This window comes from Vulpes vulpes, chromosome 13 (assembly GCF_048418805.1).
Source record: "Vulpes vulpes isolate BD-2025 chromosome 13, VulVul3, whole genome shotgun sequence".
Classification (NCBI taxonomy): domain Eukaryota; kingdom Metazoa; phylum Chordata; class Mammalia; order Carnivora; family Canidae; genus Vulpes; species Vulpes vulpes.
Window position 1 is genome coordinate 96,042,641 of NC_132792.1, and position 20,884 is coordinate 96,063,524.

A 20,884-nucleotide genomic window follows, 5' to 3' on the forward strand; every position below is an offset into this window, starting at 1 on the left:
GAGAGAGAGAGAGAGGCAGAGACATAAGCAGAGAGAGAAGCAGGCTCCTTGCAGGGAACCTGATGTGGGACTCGATCCCAGGACCGTGGGATCATGACCCAAGCCTGAGGCAGACACTCAACCACTAAGCCACCCAGGCATCCCTAGGGTTTCTTGTTTCCTACCTGAATTCCTAGTGTTCTCACCATTTTCCCATCAGCTGAGTTTGGTTACTTGTGGCTCTGCGCCGAGAGGCCCAGAAACCCAGCCATGTCACTTGCCCTTTTGTCCTCTGGCGCTAGCCCTTGGAACAGTGTGACTGCCTGCTGTTAACTCCCTTGCTTCTCCAGGCCACGATTTCTCTCTTGCCATCAGAGCCATCTTCCTAAAACCTGTTAGATCTGTGCTTTAAACAGTCAGCCCTTTTGCATCCCCTAAAAGGGAGAGTCTGAATTCCTTCCTCAACCTGCCTGCCATCCCATCATGCAGCCAGCTAAGCCAAGCTCTTTGCACTTCCCTGAAATGCCTTTGCTGTCTTCCTGCCTTTGTATATGCTACTCCCTCGGTGTGGAATGCCCTCAGCCCCTTTATCTTTCTCTCTTGCCTATCCAGGTGCCTCCCGGGCCAGCTTCCTTCATGTACTCCTTCCTCACTTCATCATCTGCTTTTTTGTTGTTCCACATGTGTTCTGTGCAGAGTCAGATCACTCACCACATAGCAGTACACATTTTAGGTACGTGTCTGCCCATGGTATTTGACTGTAATCTCCTTGAGGGTAGCAGCTCTGTCCACCTGCTGTCTTTTTTGTCCACACTCACTGAGCTTTTACTTTGCATCCCATACTGTGGGGTCATAGGTGCCAGGGTTCTGGAGATGAGTGGGATGACACCCTTGCCCCAGGGGAACAGCTGGCTTAGTAGGAGAGAAAGAGGAGTGAGTCAGTTATAATTCAGGGTAATACTTGACCCACTAGATGTGTAAGTTAGTCACAAATTGGGTGCAGGGAATGAGGAGCTCAGAAACTTGACCTGGGAAGATCAAGGAAGATCCTGAGCAGACTGATGAAGAATGGAAGTCAGTTTTGCTCTCTGTCCTTGGCATCTGATGTGGTACTGTCCCCTGTCACATGGTGGGTGTATAATATGTGAATTGAAGGGGTGAAGGATGGGTGATGCCATTTAGGAAAAAGTTGCATGACATGGAGCCCCAAGAATAGTTGAGATTGGAAAAATGAGTCCTTTAGAAGTCTTTTGGAAGTGAAACCAAGACAATTTTTCTCCCAAAGCCTGTTCCATGACTCACAAAAAGGTAATCCTGAACTAATCTTTTGTTATACGGTTAATCAGCCTCACCTAGGACAAGTGAACAGACACAGTACAATGGCAGGAGGTCCACCAGATATGATCCCCTGCTGAAAAATCCATGAGATTTATCCCAACATCAATGAGTATAACTTGGCATTTTCACTTCTGAGACAATTCCTGCCCTTTCCTGGGAAGGACTCTCACTCCCTGCCTCCCACACACTACCCTTCCCTTATAATGGGGACAAAGTCTCCTCTCTCCCCTACATCTCCCAGCTGATTGAGGCTGGCCCTAATAGGGGAGGGCAAATGGTCTGTGGTTTTTTGCTGTGTGTGTCTTCCTCCAAAAACATAGATAGCAGCGGCTGAATGATTTATATTTGACCTTTTAGAGGAGCCATATGGAAGGCTATGCAGGATGTGGGGCTCTTGAATGCTGTTTCTCTGCCTTTTGGGAATATGTATGTTCATTAGAGGCATTGTTACAGCTTCACAGCGAAGAGGGGGTCCCTCCTCTTCCAGGAGCTGCATTGCTGTCTGCTGTGGAGCACACTCCAGGGCAGCCTGTGTTCTGTAGGCTGGGTGTGGCTGTGCTCAGATGTTTTGGTCACAGCATTTGGGACTGGGAAGTAGGGTCCTGGGAATCCTGTTTCTCTGCCACGTTGAGCTTAGAAAGTAGCAAAAGCAAAATCTTTTCTACATGCATATTAATTTCATCTTGCACAAATTATAGTCTTCGACTTAGAGCTTTGGGTTTTATTTACGTCGCTCGGTTAAAGGCATTGAAACTTGTTGCCACAGGGCAGCCTGGGTGGCTCAGCGGTTTAGGTTTAGCGCCGCCTTCAGCCCAGGGCCTGATCCTGGAGTCCTGGGATCGAGTCCCTCGTCAGGCTCCCTGCATGGAGCCTGCTTCTCCCTCTGCCTGTGTCTCTGCATCACCCCCCTCTCTCATGAATACATAAATAAAATTTTTTAAAAACAACTTGTTACCACAGATTTTAACATACACTTTTAAACATTGGCACCTAAACTCCTCTCTCAGGCAAGAAATTAAAGACATGTCGAATTACATTTTTATTTTATAAAAATAGGGTTTTTACCAATGTCATTTTTTTATTGTTGTTGAGTCTGTGCAGTTGGCATTGATGGATTTTTGGCTTTGGTTTCCATTGCCACCATCCCTTGTTATGACGCTTCTTCACCTGAGATCTGAATTCCTGCAATGTGTCTCCCTAACACTGGTGGTCCCCTCAGCCACAGTCTTACGAATTGCCTGCTTTTCCTGTGCAAATGTCCATTCCTTAGTTGGACATCAGGGGGCCCCCATAACCTGAGCATGCCATCCCTGTGTCCCCTTTGGTCTCTGTGTTCCCGGTATCACTCTGCCTCTGAATGGCTTGCCCACCTGCTCCTTCATACTCACACGCCTTAGATGGAACTTCTGCTTCCCCAGTGAAGCTGCAGCAGCCTGGAAAATGCAGGAGAAAACAATTAAACATTTTCCTTAAAATTTCCGGTTAGGCCTGGAGGCAGGAGGGAGTAAAATTTTCTACTGAAATCCTGCAATACTTATTCTGCACTAATCCATTTATATATTTATTATATAGAAAATTTTAGGACAAAAAGGACCTAAAGAACAACTCACCCATCATCTCAACATGATTTGTTTTAATTTTTTCTACCTATGACCCCAGTAGGGCACATGAACAAACACATAGAGATATATATATGCACTTATTTTTCTCATTTGTTTTACTTTTCAGTTTTATTGTGGGCATTTGAAGGGCTGAAATTGTGTCTTATGGTTCTTTAATATCCTTCAGTTACCAAGCACAGCCCTAAGCACATAACAGGAACTTAATAGCAAATTAACATTTTTAGCATTTTGCAAGTTTTTTTTCATTTTTGAAATCTGTACCCAGCATTTTCCCCTTTATTAGATTGCAATTGGTTTTGTGTTCCTATTTTCTTTTTCTGTTTTTCTATTCAACCTTTGGCTTTTTGGATCATAACTGCGTGTCCTCTTGTTTATGGACATACTAGATCAACATGAGTGCTTTGTCAGCATACAAGTTTCAGGATTTTTTCCAACTTTTCATTTTCCATTTAGAAGGGAGAAGTCATTGTGCCTCTAATAGGCAGGATCTAATCTTATTTCTCTTGGATTCTCCTAAAACTGTACCTGAAATGTAATATTTGCTCACTAAATATTTTTGTTAAATTGGGGCACCCGGGTAGCTCAGTCGGTTAAGCACCTGACTCTTGATTTTGGCTCAGGTCGTGATCTCAGGTTTGTGAGATGGAGCCCTGCATCCGCTTCCATACTGGGCATGCAGCCTGCTTAGGATTCTCTCTCTCTTTCTCTCTCTCTCTCTCCTTTTGCCCCTCCCCATACTCCTGGCACTCACTCACTCTCTCTCAAAAAAAATTTTTTTTGTTAAATTGAACTACGTGAAAGTTGTTTTAAGTGTGTGTTACTTTTTATAAAGTTATAAAAATTGTTCCCTTAAAAAAAAACTTTCGTTTTGCTTGTTCATCCTATCTTGAGTATTCTTTTCAGTGGACTTAGTCTGCAGAGCATTAACAATCTAGAACTTGGAACTTATGGGATGGTTGTGTTTTGAATTGTGATCCCATAAGGAATACGGTCATCATTTGTCAAGAAATTGATAAATAGATTTTATCAATTTGATAAATAGATAGATTTAAGTAAAATATTAACTTGATTAAATATTAGGATTGATAAATAGATAGATTTAAGTAAAATTATTAACTTGATTAAATATTAGGATTCCATGGATTGGGGGGATCCTTAGGACCCTGAGGTGCAATGATTTTTCCAGGAGGACTCCATATATAATCATGCTCGTGGCTGTGATTTGTTACAGCAAAGATATAAAGCAAAATGTGTAAAGGAAAAAGATGCATGGGAGGAAGTCCAGGAAAACTCAGGCACAAGTGACCCAAAGTTTTCTCCCAGAGGTGTCTGTAGGACATGCTTAATTCTCTGGGCAGTGAGTCATGTTATCAACCTGGAAGCTTGGTAGAAACACAGTATCCAGAGTTTTTGATGGGACTGGCCATGCATATGTACACCCTGCCTTGCACATACCCATATTCCAGACCCCTGGGATCTGGAATGAAACACTGAAAGCAAGTGTTTGACATGAAACGTACTGTTTATACAAGCAGGGTAGGCACAGTGAGCCATTCTTATCAGTTCTGGGAATGCTTGGAATGTTCCCAAGTTCAAGTTCACAGACCCCAGCCAAGGGTCAGTCTTGTAAGCAGGCTTTGCAAAGGATAGCAGCGGTCCTGCTCTGGTAGCTCTTTTCTCAAAATACCATGTGTTCTTTGATCACTTTCAATTCAGGGATTAGACTCTTACAAATCAGATTTTGTGTTATGTACTTTCTGGGATTAATTTTTTTTTTTAATTTATTCATGAGAGAGAGAGGCAGAGACACGGGTAGAGGGAGAAGCGGGCTCCACACAGGGAGCCCGACACGGCACTCGATCCCGGGTCTTCAGGATCCTGCCCTGGGCTGAAGGCGGTGCTAAACCGCTGAGCCACCTGGGCTGCCGCTTTCTGGGATTTAAATATAACTTTTTACAAACTTCTTTTTCCACTGCCCCAAAGGGCCTGGAACTCTGGGACAGCTTGTTTTGTCTTCCACTTGTGCACTGGGGTCAGATTACTGGGGCCATATTGATAACAGTGCTGAGTATGTATAAGCTCTTTTCTGTAGAAAATTCCCTGTAGAAGACCTTTCCTCAAAAGTATGGTGATGATGCACTCAGATGAGCACAGATGCATCAACTGCGCCCTTCCCTTCCTCATGAGAAGGTGTAAATATGTTCGCAGGAAGAGAGGGTGAGGCAGGACCTGTGGGCTTGTCTGCAAGGGGCCAGTGGGACATGGAACTGGGTAAATCCCAGTCTTGTCTCTGTTATTTCTCTCAGAAACTATGAAGACTATGTTAAAAATTGATCTGATGGGAAATAATGGAAGCAGCTTTATAAATAACATCTTCTCACTTCTGGTGTGAAGTAGCTTCTTTTTGATACCATCCTTTGCTGGAGCTGTCTAGATCTAGGCTGGGGCAGTAGGGTGAGCATCATTCTCATTATCCAAATAATGCCATCCTAATAAGGCATGCTTCAGCCACACAGTAGGCATTAGATACAGATGAATGGAGGATTCTTTACATTTCTGCATATACCCTAATGACTTATACGGTAATGAACTGGCTGTTTGTTCACCTAGTAAGTATAAATTAAATCCTTTTTGTTTGCTTGTTTTATTTTTTGGCAAGTTGCCATGTTTGATGCCAAGGTATATTTTTAGCAGTGAATTAGACTTAAAACTTGCTCTTTAGGAGGAGTGAAACACAGGGTAGACAAATGTCAGAGTTCCAAAAGAGATTTATCGGGGAAGTGCCATGGTAGTTCAGAAACACGGCGGAGATTCATGCTTCACAGAGCACATAGAACGAAAGTCAGGTTCAAGTGATGCTTGCATGTTGGCATTCATGCATTTATTCTTTCGTTCAGTGTATATCCTATACGACGTCCCAGCTCATGTATGAGGGGCTTGATAGAACAGTGAACAAAAGAACTAGTAGTTTCTTGCCAAGCGGTCATTCAGTATAATAAAACGAAACAAGTAATTTAAGCCCTCTGAAGAAAACAAGGTGCAATGGGAGATGATCATTTTATTGCTTTTTAAATTTTTTTTGCTTGAATTTCAGGTCATTTTTCAATATCCCTTATTACTACAGGAAAATTATTTTGAATGCTTATTTTTTTCTCCTGCTTTCTCCCTTTCTCCATAGCCTATATAAAAGGTGGGTGGATCCTTAGGAAAGCCTGGAAGATTTACAATAAGTGCTATCTGGACATCAATGCTCTCCAGGAGCTGTATCAGAAGAAACTAACTGAAGAGCCCTTGACTTGTGATGCAGCAAATGATAATGACATTGTGGCTGAAGGGGTGTCTGAGGAGTCTCTAAGCAGACTTAAAGGTGCTGTTAGCTTTGGATACGGCCTTTTCCACCTTTGCATCTCCATGGTGCCTCCCAACCTGCTCAAAATCATCAACCTGCTGGGTTTTCCCGGAGACCGCCTGCAAGGCCTTTCTTCACTGATGTATGCAAGCGAAAGTAAGGACATGAAGGCCCCTTTAGCTACGTGAGTAGCTGTATTGCAATGCTTTGGTAGATAATATAGTGTTGAAAGTAAGTAAACAACAATCAAAGCCTTTAAAGGAAATGTCAGGTAAATAGGTTGGTTGGTTGACATGATGCCTTGAGTCTTTTAACGCAATGCTGAGAACTGTGTTTTGGGTGGTATTTATAAACTGACTTGGGAGCTAACGTCAGAGAGCAGAACACTATTCTCGACTCTCATGAGTCCCTTATTTTCAACAGGTAAAATGATCATCCTTTTCAACCTCAGATGATTTTGTAAGCAGTTTTTGTGACCTTGGCCACAGTTGCTGAGATTCATGATCCTGATTTTTGAATTTTTAAGGAAGACAAATTTGATAAGCCTTTTTCCCCCATGATTCTGAAATTTTTTTCTTACAGAAAGTACTGATACTTGATGATTTTCTTTGATCCTGGTCGGTCCATTGGTCTCTCATATGTGGCTTGGATATTTTGTGCTGGTCAACTAAATTGAGTCATGTTAATCTAAACTGAAATGACAATAATTTGAACGGGAGTGTGGAGAAGCTGGTATCACTATCCAGAGCAAGGATTTACCCATTCCTCCACGATTAAAAATGACTTGATTTTTTTTTTCAGTTTGAATAATTTTACCAGACACTATATGTCCTTTGACGTTACACTACTTGTCAGTTTTTCAAAAAAATGTTATCATGGAGAACTTGAGCGAGCTCTGTTTTCATGCCTATCCATATTGAGGAATTTGGATATTCACTCTTAATCATTTGGCAGCTATTAAAAATATCATTAAATTTTCATTTCAAAAATATTTGTGCTTCCCCAAAGTCATTAAATTACATAAACAGTGGTATTTTATTAATTTGATTTAATGGTTTTCTAATGTGATAATGTGTCTATTTATATCTTAGTATTTTGTCAAAAGAAATGAATTAGTAATGTAAATTAGTCTAATCTCCAGAAGAGAACCAGTTTTATAAACATGCTAGAAGCATACGTTTATATAACAATATTTGATGTGTTGGTGAAATATTTTTGTCTATTTATTAAAGCAGATTCTAATGAATCTATTTTGTTTACCAAGTTTATTTAACATGGTATTCTTCTTGAAAGGATGAGTTTGAAGTAAAGGAATTTTAACTAATTATTTGGTTTTCGAATTAAGCATCCTCAAAGACCAGAGAAAGAGCCTTTTTTCCCCCCAGTTCCTCTCACTTATTTTAACTCATTTTAGAATAATTTGTGTCTGTGGTTCCCATATTTAAATTTAGATTCTGAGGCTTACACTCTAACTTTATGAACACAGGAGAAAATAGCATTTTCCTTTTGAAAAAAAAAAAAGGTAATCCTTTTATTGTGAGGGGACAGTAAATTCATGGTAACTAGTCACTGTTTCTAATTGGTGCATTGCTGAGTGAAGTGCAGAATAGAGAAATTTATATCGGTCCATACCTTCAGAGAGCCATCTGGAAGTCTCAGAAGAGCTAAAGGCTTTTATCTTATTCTGCTCTCACCTGATGGGGGTATGCTGATTTCTATGATGTGCCAAAGTTTCAGTTTTCCAAATATTGATAAAATTAAAATGGGGAAAGATACTCTGTATCTTCAAAGACTGCGTAGTAAGCTTTTTGGAAGGGGCATGTTCTGGAAGAGCACATACTGAGTTTTTAAAAAGTGGAAACACTCTAAGAAAAGTCTTGATCAGTGTTTCTCTCCCTCTCCTTTAGATTGGCTCTGCTCTGGTATCATACTGTAGTCCGCCCGTTTTTTGCCTTGGATGGCAGTGATAACAAAGCAGGCCTGGATGAAGCAAAGGAAATTCTTCTCAAAAAAGAAGCTGCTTATCCAAATTCTTCCCTCTTCATGTTTTTCAAGGGACGCATCCAACGATTAGAGGTACTGTGCCTTCCGCATGTTTTTAAATAAAGCCTTCTGTGGATCAAATCTGTGATTCTGACTCGAGTACTAGTATCAAAATGAGCCCAAATGTCATTGGGCCAAGGAACGTTTCGTTCTTGTGCTTTTTCATTGCATCATTGCTACAAAAGCCTCTTCCAGGAACCCAGGATGTTAGTCAGTAACCTTCTGTTCAGGAGATGTGGGCGAGGGAGGGTGAGCTATCTGGTGGGTAATGAGATGAGATTGGTGTATTCTCCACCAAAGACTTAGGAGCATTAGCAACTGTCTTTGTTGAAGAACACAAAATAGGATTTTTTTCCTTCTCTGGAGTTACTAATAATCTGTTTCTAAATTTTTATCTTGGTTAAAAATTGATTTATACACAAGTTATTGCCTGAAATGTCAAGGACCCCATCAACTTTGAAACAGTAGTAGTTTTTGTTACTTTTTCATTGGCTTTATTTGGGCAAATCCTGTGGTGGGCGCTTTATACATGATACCTGATTTAATCTCCAGAGCAACCCTATGACAGAGGTAAAAATGTCATCTGCATTTTATAGACAAAGGTATCCAAGAGGGCTTCAAGTGACTTCCCAGAATACCCAGGGAGTGAGGCTAGGTTGTTTTATTCCAGAAGGAAAACACACCCTAGACTTTGGAGCATCTCTGCTTCTCCTTCTTCTTCCCCTACTCCTTTTTTTGTTTTGTTTTGTTTTTTTATCTGCTTGCTTGGGGTCATGAAGATTTGAAGAAAAAGTATTTATAAGAAAAAAATTACACATATGAAAGAAGGTGGCTGTTGTGCCTGGTGCACCAGCAGCTTGTAGAGAATCACTGCAAGTTTTTTTTTTTTTTTTAAGATTTATTTATTTATTCATGAGAGAGAGAGAGAGAGAGAGAGAGAGAGGCAGAGACACAGGAGGAGGGAGAAGCAGGCTCCATGCTGGGAGCCCGACGTGGGACTCGATCCCAGGACTCCAGGATTGCGCCCTGGGCCAAAGGCAGGCGCTAAACTGCTGAGCCACCCAGGGATCCCCCACTGCAAGGTTTTAACAACCTCTCTTCTCCCCTTAGCTGGGGGCCCTGCAGCACGGTTGGTTCTAGAGGTCAGCCCCCAGTAAACGCCATGTGTGCTTTTGAAGATTTTTGCCTAGGAACACTTTTGCGAGTACAGAGTTGATTTGTTTATTAATTTTTTTTTGTTGGCAACAGAGTGTATATTACTTCGCGAATAATTCCGTTCCCTCATGAAGTGCCTCCTTAAATCCAAGGACTCCTCACCTTTGCATATGGAAGTTATATTTTAGAGAGTCTACTGATGATTTATAATTAAAACACAGTACAGAAAGCTCAGCAGGATCTGAATTATTTAAACCTATGTCTGAATTGGGTTTTTTCCCCCTCATTATCTTGAGCCTGTTTTTCTTTGCAGCCAGGCTTGTGAGCCTTCAGTTCTCTTTCTCCCTCTTTTCCCTCAGTCTTAGACACATAGTTCTGACCAGTTTCTTGTGCAGCCTGTTCTTTTTGTTAGCCTTTTCTTCTTTTAAGCTCAGGGTTATGGTCTTCCATGTAGGGAAGGATGTTTGGTACTCAAGTTTCTCTGCTCCCTTGGGCTCGTGTAGGAGGAAATAACACCGTATAGGGACATTTTAAGCTAAGCGTTCTCACTTCAGTGACCGTTTCTGCATGGAAATTGGATTACAGGGTCAGTGCTTTCTTAAATGTCCATTTCTTTTCCTTTCTTCTTTTTTAAGATTTATTTATTTTTATTTTTATTTTTTAAAAGATTTTATTTATTTATTTATTTATTTATTTATTAATTATTTATTATTTATTTATTTATTGGTGCAGAGACACAGGCAGAGGGAGAAGCAGGCTCCATGCAGGGAACCCGACGTGGGACTCAATCCTAGGTCTCCAGGAACACACCCCGGGCTGCAGGCAGTGCTAAACCACTGAGCCACTGGGGCTGCCCTTATTTATTTTTAGATAGAAAGAGAGAGCATGAGCTGCGCGAGGGGCAGAGGAAGAGAGAGAATCTCAAGCAGACTCCCCACTGAGTGTGGAGCCCAATGCGGGGCTCAAACTTGTGACCCTGAAATCATGACCTGAGTCAAAACCAAGAGTTTGGTTTGCTTAACCCAATGAGCCACCCAGGTGCCCCATTAAATGTCCATTTCTTAAAGAGCAAGTGGTATATATTTTGATTAACTCTGAACATGATGAGACTAGGCTCAGTGTTGAATAGATTTGCCACCTGGGTTGAGAGCGGCACAGCAGTAAGGCACCTTAGCATTGGGCATTTATTAGAATTCTCTCTTTACTCCTAGATCAACAAATGCTCTAAATTGGACTTTGAGGCTATTAAATAGACATGTAAAAGGTTTATCTCTTGTTAAGCTTGCCATTTTAATTTTTTATTTCAAAACAAAAATGCTTAACTTTTAGCTTAATTGATGACTCCCCCCCCCCCAAACACTTAATTTTTAATGGTTTTAGCTTGTGCCACAGAAATGAGGAAGCCACAGCCATCAGAGGACCCTTCTAAATACAGTTTGGAAAGGTACATAGTTGCATTATATAGTTCTTGGCAAGCATTCAGGCTCTTTCAAGGAGGAGAATTGTGATCTGAGTGTGGGTGGTAGATGTTAGGACTACTTCACCATGAAGCAGCTTGCTTGCTTACTGAACTGATCCTTGGTTTTCCAGAAAAAAAAAAAAAAGACTGAAAGATCTGTTTGTTTCCGATTAGTGAGCTATAGCCTCAGGGCCAAGGGAATATGCTGGTTGTGTTTGGCCTTTCAAAGGCCCAGAAGATGAAAGGATTTGAGGCTAACTTGGTATATTAGTGGTATTATTCTCACAGTGCCCAGACACCAGCATTTCATTTATCTTCCCAAGTGACTGAGGAAGCTATGGGGAGGTGGTGTTGGGAGGTTAAAATCCTGTTTGCAGATGAGAGACTACCCAGAGAGGCTGTTATAGCTCTTGTTGGGGGCTTTCTGGAAGGGCCTGTAAAGTCCCAAACCTGGCTTATGAAAACACAAGGCTCTGCTGACAAGTCTGCTTGCAGAGACTGTGTTTTTTTTTTTTTTTTTAATTTTCAGCAAGCATTTAGGCTAGAGACAGGACTCCTGCGATCTTTTTATCAACAAACCCTCTGAGAACACGGTCTGCAGGCTTTAACTTTGGCAGATGCATCATGTGACTCTGAGTTTGTTCGGTGAGTCAATCTACAAAATAATTTGAACAGCTGCTTTTGTGTAAGCTTGCTGTCATACAGGGTGACTAGCTCAATATGTGCCGGTTAGTTTTCATTTTCTGTACACGTTATTTTCAAAGCCTGTGCACTTGCCTGCTTTCTCTTTTATTTTCAAGAACAACTGTTTACGTGCTCTGGGACAATTGGAATCCACCTGGGGAATGGTCTTTGATATATCCACTCTGTCCTGACATTTGATACCCTTGCTATTGTGGTTTCAGTGTTTCCTGTGGTTGCGGCCTAACTTGACCTGGTGATGGAGTTCTATACCTTCAATGGTTTGGGGGTGCATCAGCACTTCAGGATGTTATGTCGCCTGTGCTCTTTGGGACTGCTGAAGCAGGAATCTCAGCCAGCCTGAAGAAAGAATTTTCCCTCTTTACTGCCTTTGCTTCTATATCTTCCACCTCCAGCCTCTCCACCCTCTTGTGTTTTCACAACCTGTCCGGTCTCTGTTGACTTCTCCCATGTGTCTTGTCATGCTGTTGGGAGGCACACATGGGTTCCTATGGTACTTAGCATGGGATAAATGATATAAAACTAGAGTGTGGTGGATATTCTTACTGAGTGTGTAAGCCTGGGAAGTAAAGTTATCAAATTTCTTTTTTTTTTCTTTTTAGGAGAGAAAAGTTGGTGTTGAAAGTGGTCAGTAAAACTGGCCCCATGATTGGCAAAGTGGGTGGCTTGTAGCCAGAGGGGCTACAGGTACTATATAGCACCTATATTTACTTTTCCCTGAAGTTGGTCCTATATGTTGTATAGTAATCACAGTTTTAAAATATGAATTTATAGTTTTGAATTTTTGTACTTTTCAGTAAACCTATGGTAGTGATAAGTCCATTAACCTACAATTGATAAATGAATATTTTTCTTGGTTATTTAAAAAAATATTGAGACAAGTCTACATTTTAATCACTTGTTTTTATTTCTCCCCAGTCCTCTTTTCTCCCTTAAACAGTACAGATTTGCACAACTTCCCTCTCCTTTAGTGTATAATTACTTAGTATGATATATGTGTGTGTGTGTATTTGGTTTTATAGGTTATCACTTTGATATACACACTATATCATGACGATTTAGTAATGAAACTAATTTTTAATATCTAAATGAAAGTTGATAAACATTCTAATGAGGTGACTATTCAAGCATTTTGAGAACTCTTATTTTGAACTGTCTTCTAAGCTGAGGCTCCTACTTTGTGAATATCCCAAGTACTGGCATTTTAAAACCTAGGGTTTGGATTTGGGGAGCAGCAGCTAGGACCTTCCTTGCACAAGACTGGCCCTTAGTGTATATTTGTTGAATGAATAGATGAGTCCATCAATCAAGGAGAAATCCACTAACCAGTGAGAGTAATATCATTTCTTTGTTAAGGAAAAGTTGATTATCAAGGACTGTCTCCTTGTGTGGCACCTAAGCCTGTTTCTGAAACCAGTTCTAAAGAAGGAGTTGCAAAAGTGTCTTCATAATCCGTGTAAGAGATTGTCCTCTTAAGGCGGGTATGGAATAAGATGTTGAAATGCTAATGTGCTGGCTAGAGAAGTAGGACTCCAAAGCTGAATTGAATAATTTAGGTAAAAAGCAATTGGATTGAAATGAAGTCTCTGCTTATGGTCGGGAGCCCCCAGATGAGCAGGCAGTGAGCCCCGGTGCTCCCTTCGCCCAGCCTGTGAGGCTCTTGACTGTAACTGCCTCTCAGACGATTCCAACAATTACAGGCCTGGCTTCCTGAGGCCAAAAGAAAGTTTGTACAAGACGTCATAGAGGCCACACTGAAGAAGTTATGATGTATGTGTGTGTGCACATCTCAGTCATCTCCTCCCTCTCTTACTGAAGCTACCTTGTTTGCTCTGAGAAATGCAGCTTTGTCACTGCAGTCTGCTCCCCTGTTCCATATCCCCCTCCCTCTGCTTCCTTCCAAGAAGGCATATGATAGGATGTGGTTTCTTTTTCCTGAACAGTGCCCTGCAGGGGATGCTTTGATGGTTGACCTTCACATCACCATATTCATATCAACCTGCCAAGCGGGTTGGGGTACTCCTTCTCCTGGCTATGAAGTTCTGTGTGAAAGGCTTGCACACATCTACATCAGCGTGTGTCCCATCTGTGGACCTTCTTTCTTTCTTTTTTTTTTTTTCTAAAGATTTTATTTATTTAATCATGAAAGTCACACACAGAGAGAGGCAGAGACACAGGTGGAGGGAGAAACAGGCTCCATGCAGAGAGCCTGACGTGCGACTCGATCCTGGGACTCTAGCATCACACCCTAGGCCAAAGGCAGCGCTAAACCACTGAGCCACCTAGGCTGCCCTGGACCTTCTTTCTGACCATTCTTTGAGGTGACTTTAGCTGTCTGAGGTACCTTATAAAAAACTGACCATAGTGCTTTCTCTCTGTCCTTTTATTAAGACGGGTGATATTTTTCACTGGCATTTCCAGAATAAGTGGGAGGTCTGTGTTGTTTTTTAGCCCATCCGCTCATGATTGTGACAGGGACAGAAAAGTAGAGGTTGGTCCCTTTGGTGATTAAGTTATCAGCTGGAGAAAAGAGACCAAGGCCAGCAGGGGTCATGGAGAGGAGGGGCCAGCACAGGAGTGCTGACCACAGTGAGGGCTGGTGCCTGAGCTTTCTTCTCTGGGGCACGTTGACATTATTCAAGCTGTTTGCTAGCAGTGTGTCTTTGCATCTGTCGAAGAGAAAGCCTGCCTCTTGTATTTGAACAGCAGGCCTTGCCAGCATGATGTAATGTTGTTATTTATAGGATCAGGAAAAAGGCAATGCAGGAAGAGAAATAATTCCCTGAAGTTCTGTTAATCGTTGTCTTCTCTCCCTCCATCCTATGTGGGTTCTCTTTATTACTTCAGGCGCCTAAAAAATAGAGTTAACATTTTTTCTGAGGAGAACACAAAACGAGAGGTTGATTCAAGCTGGTATAAGAGAGATGAGGGGATATATTTGTCTCCACTTTCCAGTAAAATAGATTTCTGTCATGTGGTTTAATAACTGTTCACTGAAACGAGAAGAGGATAGTAACCCACATTGCTAATAGGTTAAATACATTTGCTGTTCTTTCAACTCTATCATTACAGGCTGTTGGGCTGAAAAGCAAGTAGAAGGTTAATGATTTCTATCCCTAAGCTCACTAAATGTGCATAAGAGGATGAGCTTTCCCTTGCCTACATTAGCCCAGTCCTAAGGGCAGGGGTCAAATGCACAATCTATTGTTAGGTGTCCTTGATAACAGTATTGCTAAACCGATTCTGCTAGTCAGCAGCATTAATGCTGAGTAACAAGTAATAATACGTGGATTGTCACAGCATGTCCTCTTGCGTGCTACAGGTGACAAGGAAGGCCTCTCCTTTTATTTATTTTTTATTTTTTATTTTTATTAATTTTTTAAAATTTATTTATGATAGAGAGAGAGAGAGGGAGGCAGAGACATAGGCAGAGGGAGAAGCAGGCTCCATGCACCGGGAGCCCAACGTGGGATTTGATCCCGGGTCTCCAGGATCGCGCCCTGGGCCAAAGGCAGGCGCTAAACTGCACCACCCAGGGATCCCAGGCCTCTCCTTTTAAAACATCTACATAAGAGTTTAAGCTGTTAAGCAACTTCATAAAAATAACCCAGTGATACTTAAATTCTAAGCTGTTTTACTTCAAATTATTTTGTGATTTTTTAATAGACACATGAGACTTCATACAATTTCATTTACAAATCTGCTTACGTGTTTTAACAGGTTTTTTTTTTAAGATTTTATTTATTTATTTGAGAGAGAGAGTACTAGTTGTAGGGAGGGGCACAGAGAGAGGGAGAAGCAAACTCCCTGCTGAGTAGGGAGCCCAGTGATAACAATGGTGCAGAGCTTGGTCCCAAGACCCTGAGATCATGACCTGAGCCGAAGGCAGATGCTTGACTGATTGAGCCACCCAGGTGTCCCTTAACATCGTTTTTTAAGTAAGTAACTGGATGCAGACTATTTAGATATGTTACGTTAATAATTTCATATTCCCTTGTTGGGAAGTTGTTGGGATATTTGGTTATTGTTATTTCTCTATTATTTCCCAATATTTCACTGTGATTGTAAATGCTTCAATAAGTAACATATTTTTTTTTTTTGAGTTTTAGCTCCAGTGGTGTCATTATTAGAATAAAGAATATGAACAGGGCCGCCCCAGTGGTGCAGCAGTTTAGCGCTGCCTGCAGCCCAGGGTGTGATCCTGGAGACCAGGGATCGAGTCCCATGTCGGGCTCCCAGCATGGAGCTTGCTTCTCCCTCTGCCCGTGTCTCTGCCTCTCTCTCTCTCTCTCTGTGTCTCTCTTGAATAAATAAAATCTTAAAAATAAAAAAAGGAAGATTGCATGTGGCATAACCTCCACCACCATCCTTAAAAAAAAAAAGTGTGAACAGTTCCATTGCTCTTGCTACATAAGAGATCATATTCTGGCCCACTATTTCTTGAGTATAATCATTATTTTTGTACAGAGTCTCAGCAGCATGTTCTGCATAGCTTTCTTTTTATTTTATTTCCATAATGATGCAAATTAAGGCAGTTTAAAAATAGTTCTTAAAATATTACTGATAGGACATCCCATGTTCATGTATCAGAAGACTTACTATTGCTAGGATGGCAGTACTCCTTTAATTGAGCTACCAGATTCAGTACAATCCCTCTCAAAATCATAGCTTGCTGTTTTGCAAAATTGACAAATTGATACTAAACCTAAGGGAACTAGAACAGCCAAAATGATCTTGAAAAGGAAGAACAAAGTTGGAACATTCATACTTCCTAATCTCAAAACTTAATCAAGACAGTGTGGTATTGTAGTAAGAATAGACCTACAGATCAATGAGAACCAAGAAATAAACCTTTACATTTATGGATCAACTGACTTTTGACAAAAGTAAATCGATAGGCAAAGAATAGTCTTTTTAACAGATGGTGCTGGAACAACTGAATTTCCACATGCAGATAAATGAAGTTGGACTTCTACCTCATACCATACGTAAGAATGAATGCATATGGAACATAGACCAAAATGTAACAGGTAAAACCACAAAACTCTTGGGTTAGGCAGTAGCTTCTTAGACATAACCTCAAAAACAACAACAAAAGGAAAACAGGTAAATTAAACCATGTCAAAATTAAACACTTTTGTGCTTCAAAAAATATCAAGAAAGTAAATAGCCCATGGAATGGGAGAAAATATTTGCAAGTTATAGATAAGACAAGGGGCTGATATCCAGGATATGTAAAGAACTGTAACAACTCAATTAAGAGACCCAATTTTAAAAAAGTAGGCAAATGCTCTGAAGAGACCTTTCCCCAGAGAAAATAGACAAATGACCAATAAACACATCAAAAGATGCTCAGCATCGTAAGTCATTATGAAGAAATGGAAATAAGAACCAAGTGAGGGCATCCCGGGTGGCTCAGAGGTTTAGTGCCGCCTTCAGACCCAGGCGTGATCCAGGAGACCGAGGATCGAGTCCCACGCCGGGTCCCTGCATGGAGCCTGCTTCTCCCTCTGCCTGTGTCTCTGCCTCTCTCTCTCTCTCTCTCTCTCTCTCTGTGTGTCTCTCATGAAGAAATAAATAAAATCTTAAAAAAAAAAAAAAAGAACCAAGTGAGATGCTATTTCATATCTGCCAGGCTACCTATAATAATAAAGACAGCTGGGGCACCTGAGTGGCTTAGTGGTTAAGCATCTGCCTTTGGCTCAGGTCATGATATCAGGGTCCTGGGATTGAGCCCAGCATTGAGCTCCCTGCTCAACAAGGAGCCTCCTCCTCCCTCAGTCGCTCTCTACCTACCTCTTCCTCCCTCGCTTGCTTTCTCTATGCCCCCTACCCATGCTCTCTCTCATTTTGCTGTCTCAAATAAAATCTTTTTTAAAAAAATCAAAAATAAAAAGGACAGCCAATAACAAGTGCAGGCAAGCATGTTCTTAGAGAAATTGGAAACCTCATTCATTGCTGGTGGGAATGTAAAATGGTACAGCCACTTGGGAAAAGCTTGGCAGTTCCTCAAAATACTAAACATAGATTTACCATATGACCCACAAGTCACATTCTTAGGAATACATCCAAGAGAAATGAAAACATATGTCCATATTATTATTCATAGAGCAGAGTGGAAACAACTCAAATGTCCATCAGCTGATGAATGGATAAACAAAATGTGCATCCATACAATGAATAATTGCATCATTCAGCAATAAAAAGAAATGAAGTCCTGATTTATGCTACTGCATGGGTGAACCTAGGAAGCATGTTAAGTGAAAAAAGCCAACCATAAAAGAGCAAATATTGTATGATTCCATTTATATGAAATTTCTAGAACAGGCAAATCTACAGAGGCATTTAGTTGATTATTGCTTACTGGGGGCGGGGGATGAGTTAGAATAGAATAACTGTTAGTGGGTGCAGGGTTTCTTGTTGGGATGATAAAAATTTGACACTTAGATTATGGTAATGGTTGTGCAACTCTGTACTAAATTAAGTATCATTGAATTGTATCCTTTGAGTGAACTTTATGATACTTGAATTCTATCTCATAGATGTTTAAAAAAAAGTTACTGAGGATATTTTCTGTATGAATATAATACTGCCCCTTTTTTCCTTTGGATATAAATTGTTTTTTATATTTTTTTTAAAGATTTTATTTATCTATTCATGAGAGACAGAGAGAGGGAGAGAGAGAGAGGCAGAGACACAGGCAGAGGGAGAAGCAGGCTCCATGCAGGGAACCTGACGTGGGGACTCAATCCCGGGTCTCCAGGATCACGTCCTGGGCTGAAGGCAGCACCAAACTGCAGAGCCACCCAGGCTGCCCTGGGCTGCCCTGGATATAAACTGTTGATGCAACTGAATGTGACTTCTCAGTAAAAAAGTATTTTCCTTGTATATTTGCTCAAATTAGTGTATAATATAATCATAGGGGGTACTTATATATTTCCCCTCTTCTAATACCTTAATTTGATAACTATTATTACATTGTGTTGTGAAAAGAACATTCAAAGATGTATACATTTTTGTTATAACAGACTTCATTTCTTCAGAAATTTATCTTCTGCCTAAATGGGGATACACAGACAATTATTTCCTTCTAGATTGTACACTGATGTTTTATTTATTTCTTATAGGGTGTACACTGATGTTTTAAAAACTCTTATTATATTCTCATATCTATTTGCATGTGTGAGATAAAGATATGGTTTAATTCTTATACCTGCTGTAATTCAAGAATATTAACACTTTTGTTTTTCCTTCTATTACTGAGTCAAATCCCTTAAGACAGATACAATCCACTTTTTTCTTGTTAAATTTTTTTGCTTTCTTCATTAATTTTTTTTCCATCTTAAGTGTACTCTTGAATCCCCATCCCCTTTTTCCCCCATCCTCCCACCAACATCTCCCCTGGTAACCATCACTTTATTCTCTATAGTTAAGAGTCTGTTTCTTGATTTGTCTTTTTTCTTTGTTCATTTTTTTCTTAAATTCCACATATGAGTGAAATCATATGGTATTTGTCTTTCTCTGACTTACTTCACTTAGTGTAATGTTCTCCACCTCTCTCCATATCATTGCAAATGGCAAGATTTCATTCTTTTGTACAATGGAAAACTATTCTAGTATGTGTATGTATGTATATATATGTGTGTGTGTTTGTATACACACAAACACATACACGCATACCACGTCTTCTTTATCCATTCATCTATCGGTGGACACGGGCTGCTTCCATAATTCGGCTATTGTAGATAATACTGCAGTAAACACAAGGGTGCATGTATCCCTTTAAATTAGTGTTTTTGTATTTTGGGGTAAATACTATTATGATTTCTGGATTTTAGGGTAGTTATATTTTTAATTTTTTGAGAAACCTCCATACTGTTTTTCACAGTAGCTGCACCAGTTTGCATTCCCACCAACAGTGCATGAGAGTTCTTTCATCCCCACATCCTCATCAGCACTTGTTGTTTCTTGTGTTTTGATTTTATCATTTTGACAGGTGTGAGGTGATATCTCATTGTAATTTTGATTTACATTTCCCTGTTGATGAGTGATGTTGAGCATCTTATCATGTGTCTGTCTGTAAGCCATCTGGATGTCTTTGGAGAAATGTCTGTTCTTGTCTTCTTTCCATTTTTAATTAGATTATTTGTTTTGGGGGTGTTGAGTTTTATAAGTTCTTTATATATTTTGGCAAATATGTCATTTTCAAATATCTTCTATTTTGTAGGTTGTATTTTAGTTTTGCTGATAGTTTCTTTTGCTGTGTGGAAGCTTTTTATTTTGATGTTTCAATAGCTTATTTTAACTTATTTCCCTTGTCTCAGGAGACATACCTAGAAAAATGCTGCTATGGCTAGTGTCAGAGAAATTACTGCCTAGTTGTGTTCCTTTCAAGGACTTTTATGGTTTCAGGTCTCACATTTAGGTATCTAATCCATTTTTAGTTTTTCTTTTATATGGTGAAAGACAGTGGTTCAGTTTCATTCCTTCACATGTGGCTGTACTGTTTCCCAACGCCATTTGATGAAGAGACTGTCTTTTTTCCCGTTGGATATTCTTTCCTGCTTTGTCAAAGATTGATTGACCATGTAATTGTGGGCATATTTTTGTTCTATTCCTTTGATCTGTGTGTCTGTTTTTATGCCAGTACCATACTGTTTTAATTACTACTGCTTTATGATATAACTTGAAATCTGGAATTGTGATACCTCCGGTTTTTTTTTTTTTTCTTTCAAGTTCACTATTTGAGGTCTTCTGTTGTTCCATACAAATTTTAGGATTGTTTATTCTAATTCTGTGAAAAATACTGTTGCTGTTTTGATAGGGATTGCATTAAATGTGTAGACTGCTTTGGACAGTATAGACATTTTAACAATATCTATTCTTCCAGCCCATGAGCATGGAATGTCTTTCTAGTCTTTGTGTCATCTAGAATTTCTTTCATCAGTGTCTTAAACTTTTCAGAGTACAGGTTTTTCACCTCTTTGGTTAAGTTTATTCCTACGTATTTAATTGTATTTGGTGCAATTGTAAATGGGATTGTTTTCTTAATTTCACTCTCTGCTGCTTCATTATTAGTGTATAGGAATGCAACAGATTACTGTACATTGGTTTTTGTGTCCTGTGATTTTGCTGAAATCATTTATCAGTTTGAGTAGCTTTTTAGTGGAGTCTTTAGGGTTTTCTACATATAGTATGTCATCTGCAAATAGTGAGCTTTTTACTTCTTCCTTACTG

General features: G+C 40.1%; 1 protein-coding gene across 2 annotated transcripts in view; it reads left to right on the top strand.

Annotated features, from left to right (window-relative positions):
* Positions 1-20,884, top strand: part of TTC39C (tetratricopeptide repeat domain 39C) — a 110,995-nt gene that overhangs the window by 55,903 nt on the left and 34,208 nt on the right. The window contains exons 5-6 of one of the 2 annotated variants that reach the window (XM_072735103.1): positions 6,118-6,472; positions 8,196-8,364. In XM_072735103.1, the coding sequence (XP_072591204.1) occupies positions 6,118-6,472; positions 8,196-8,364 (524 nt within the window). Of the gene's footprint in view, positions 1-6,117; positions 6,473-8,195; positions 8,365-20,884 lie in introns of those variants that run through there. The other variant, XM_026006525.2, reaches the window with a different exon arrangement.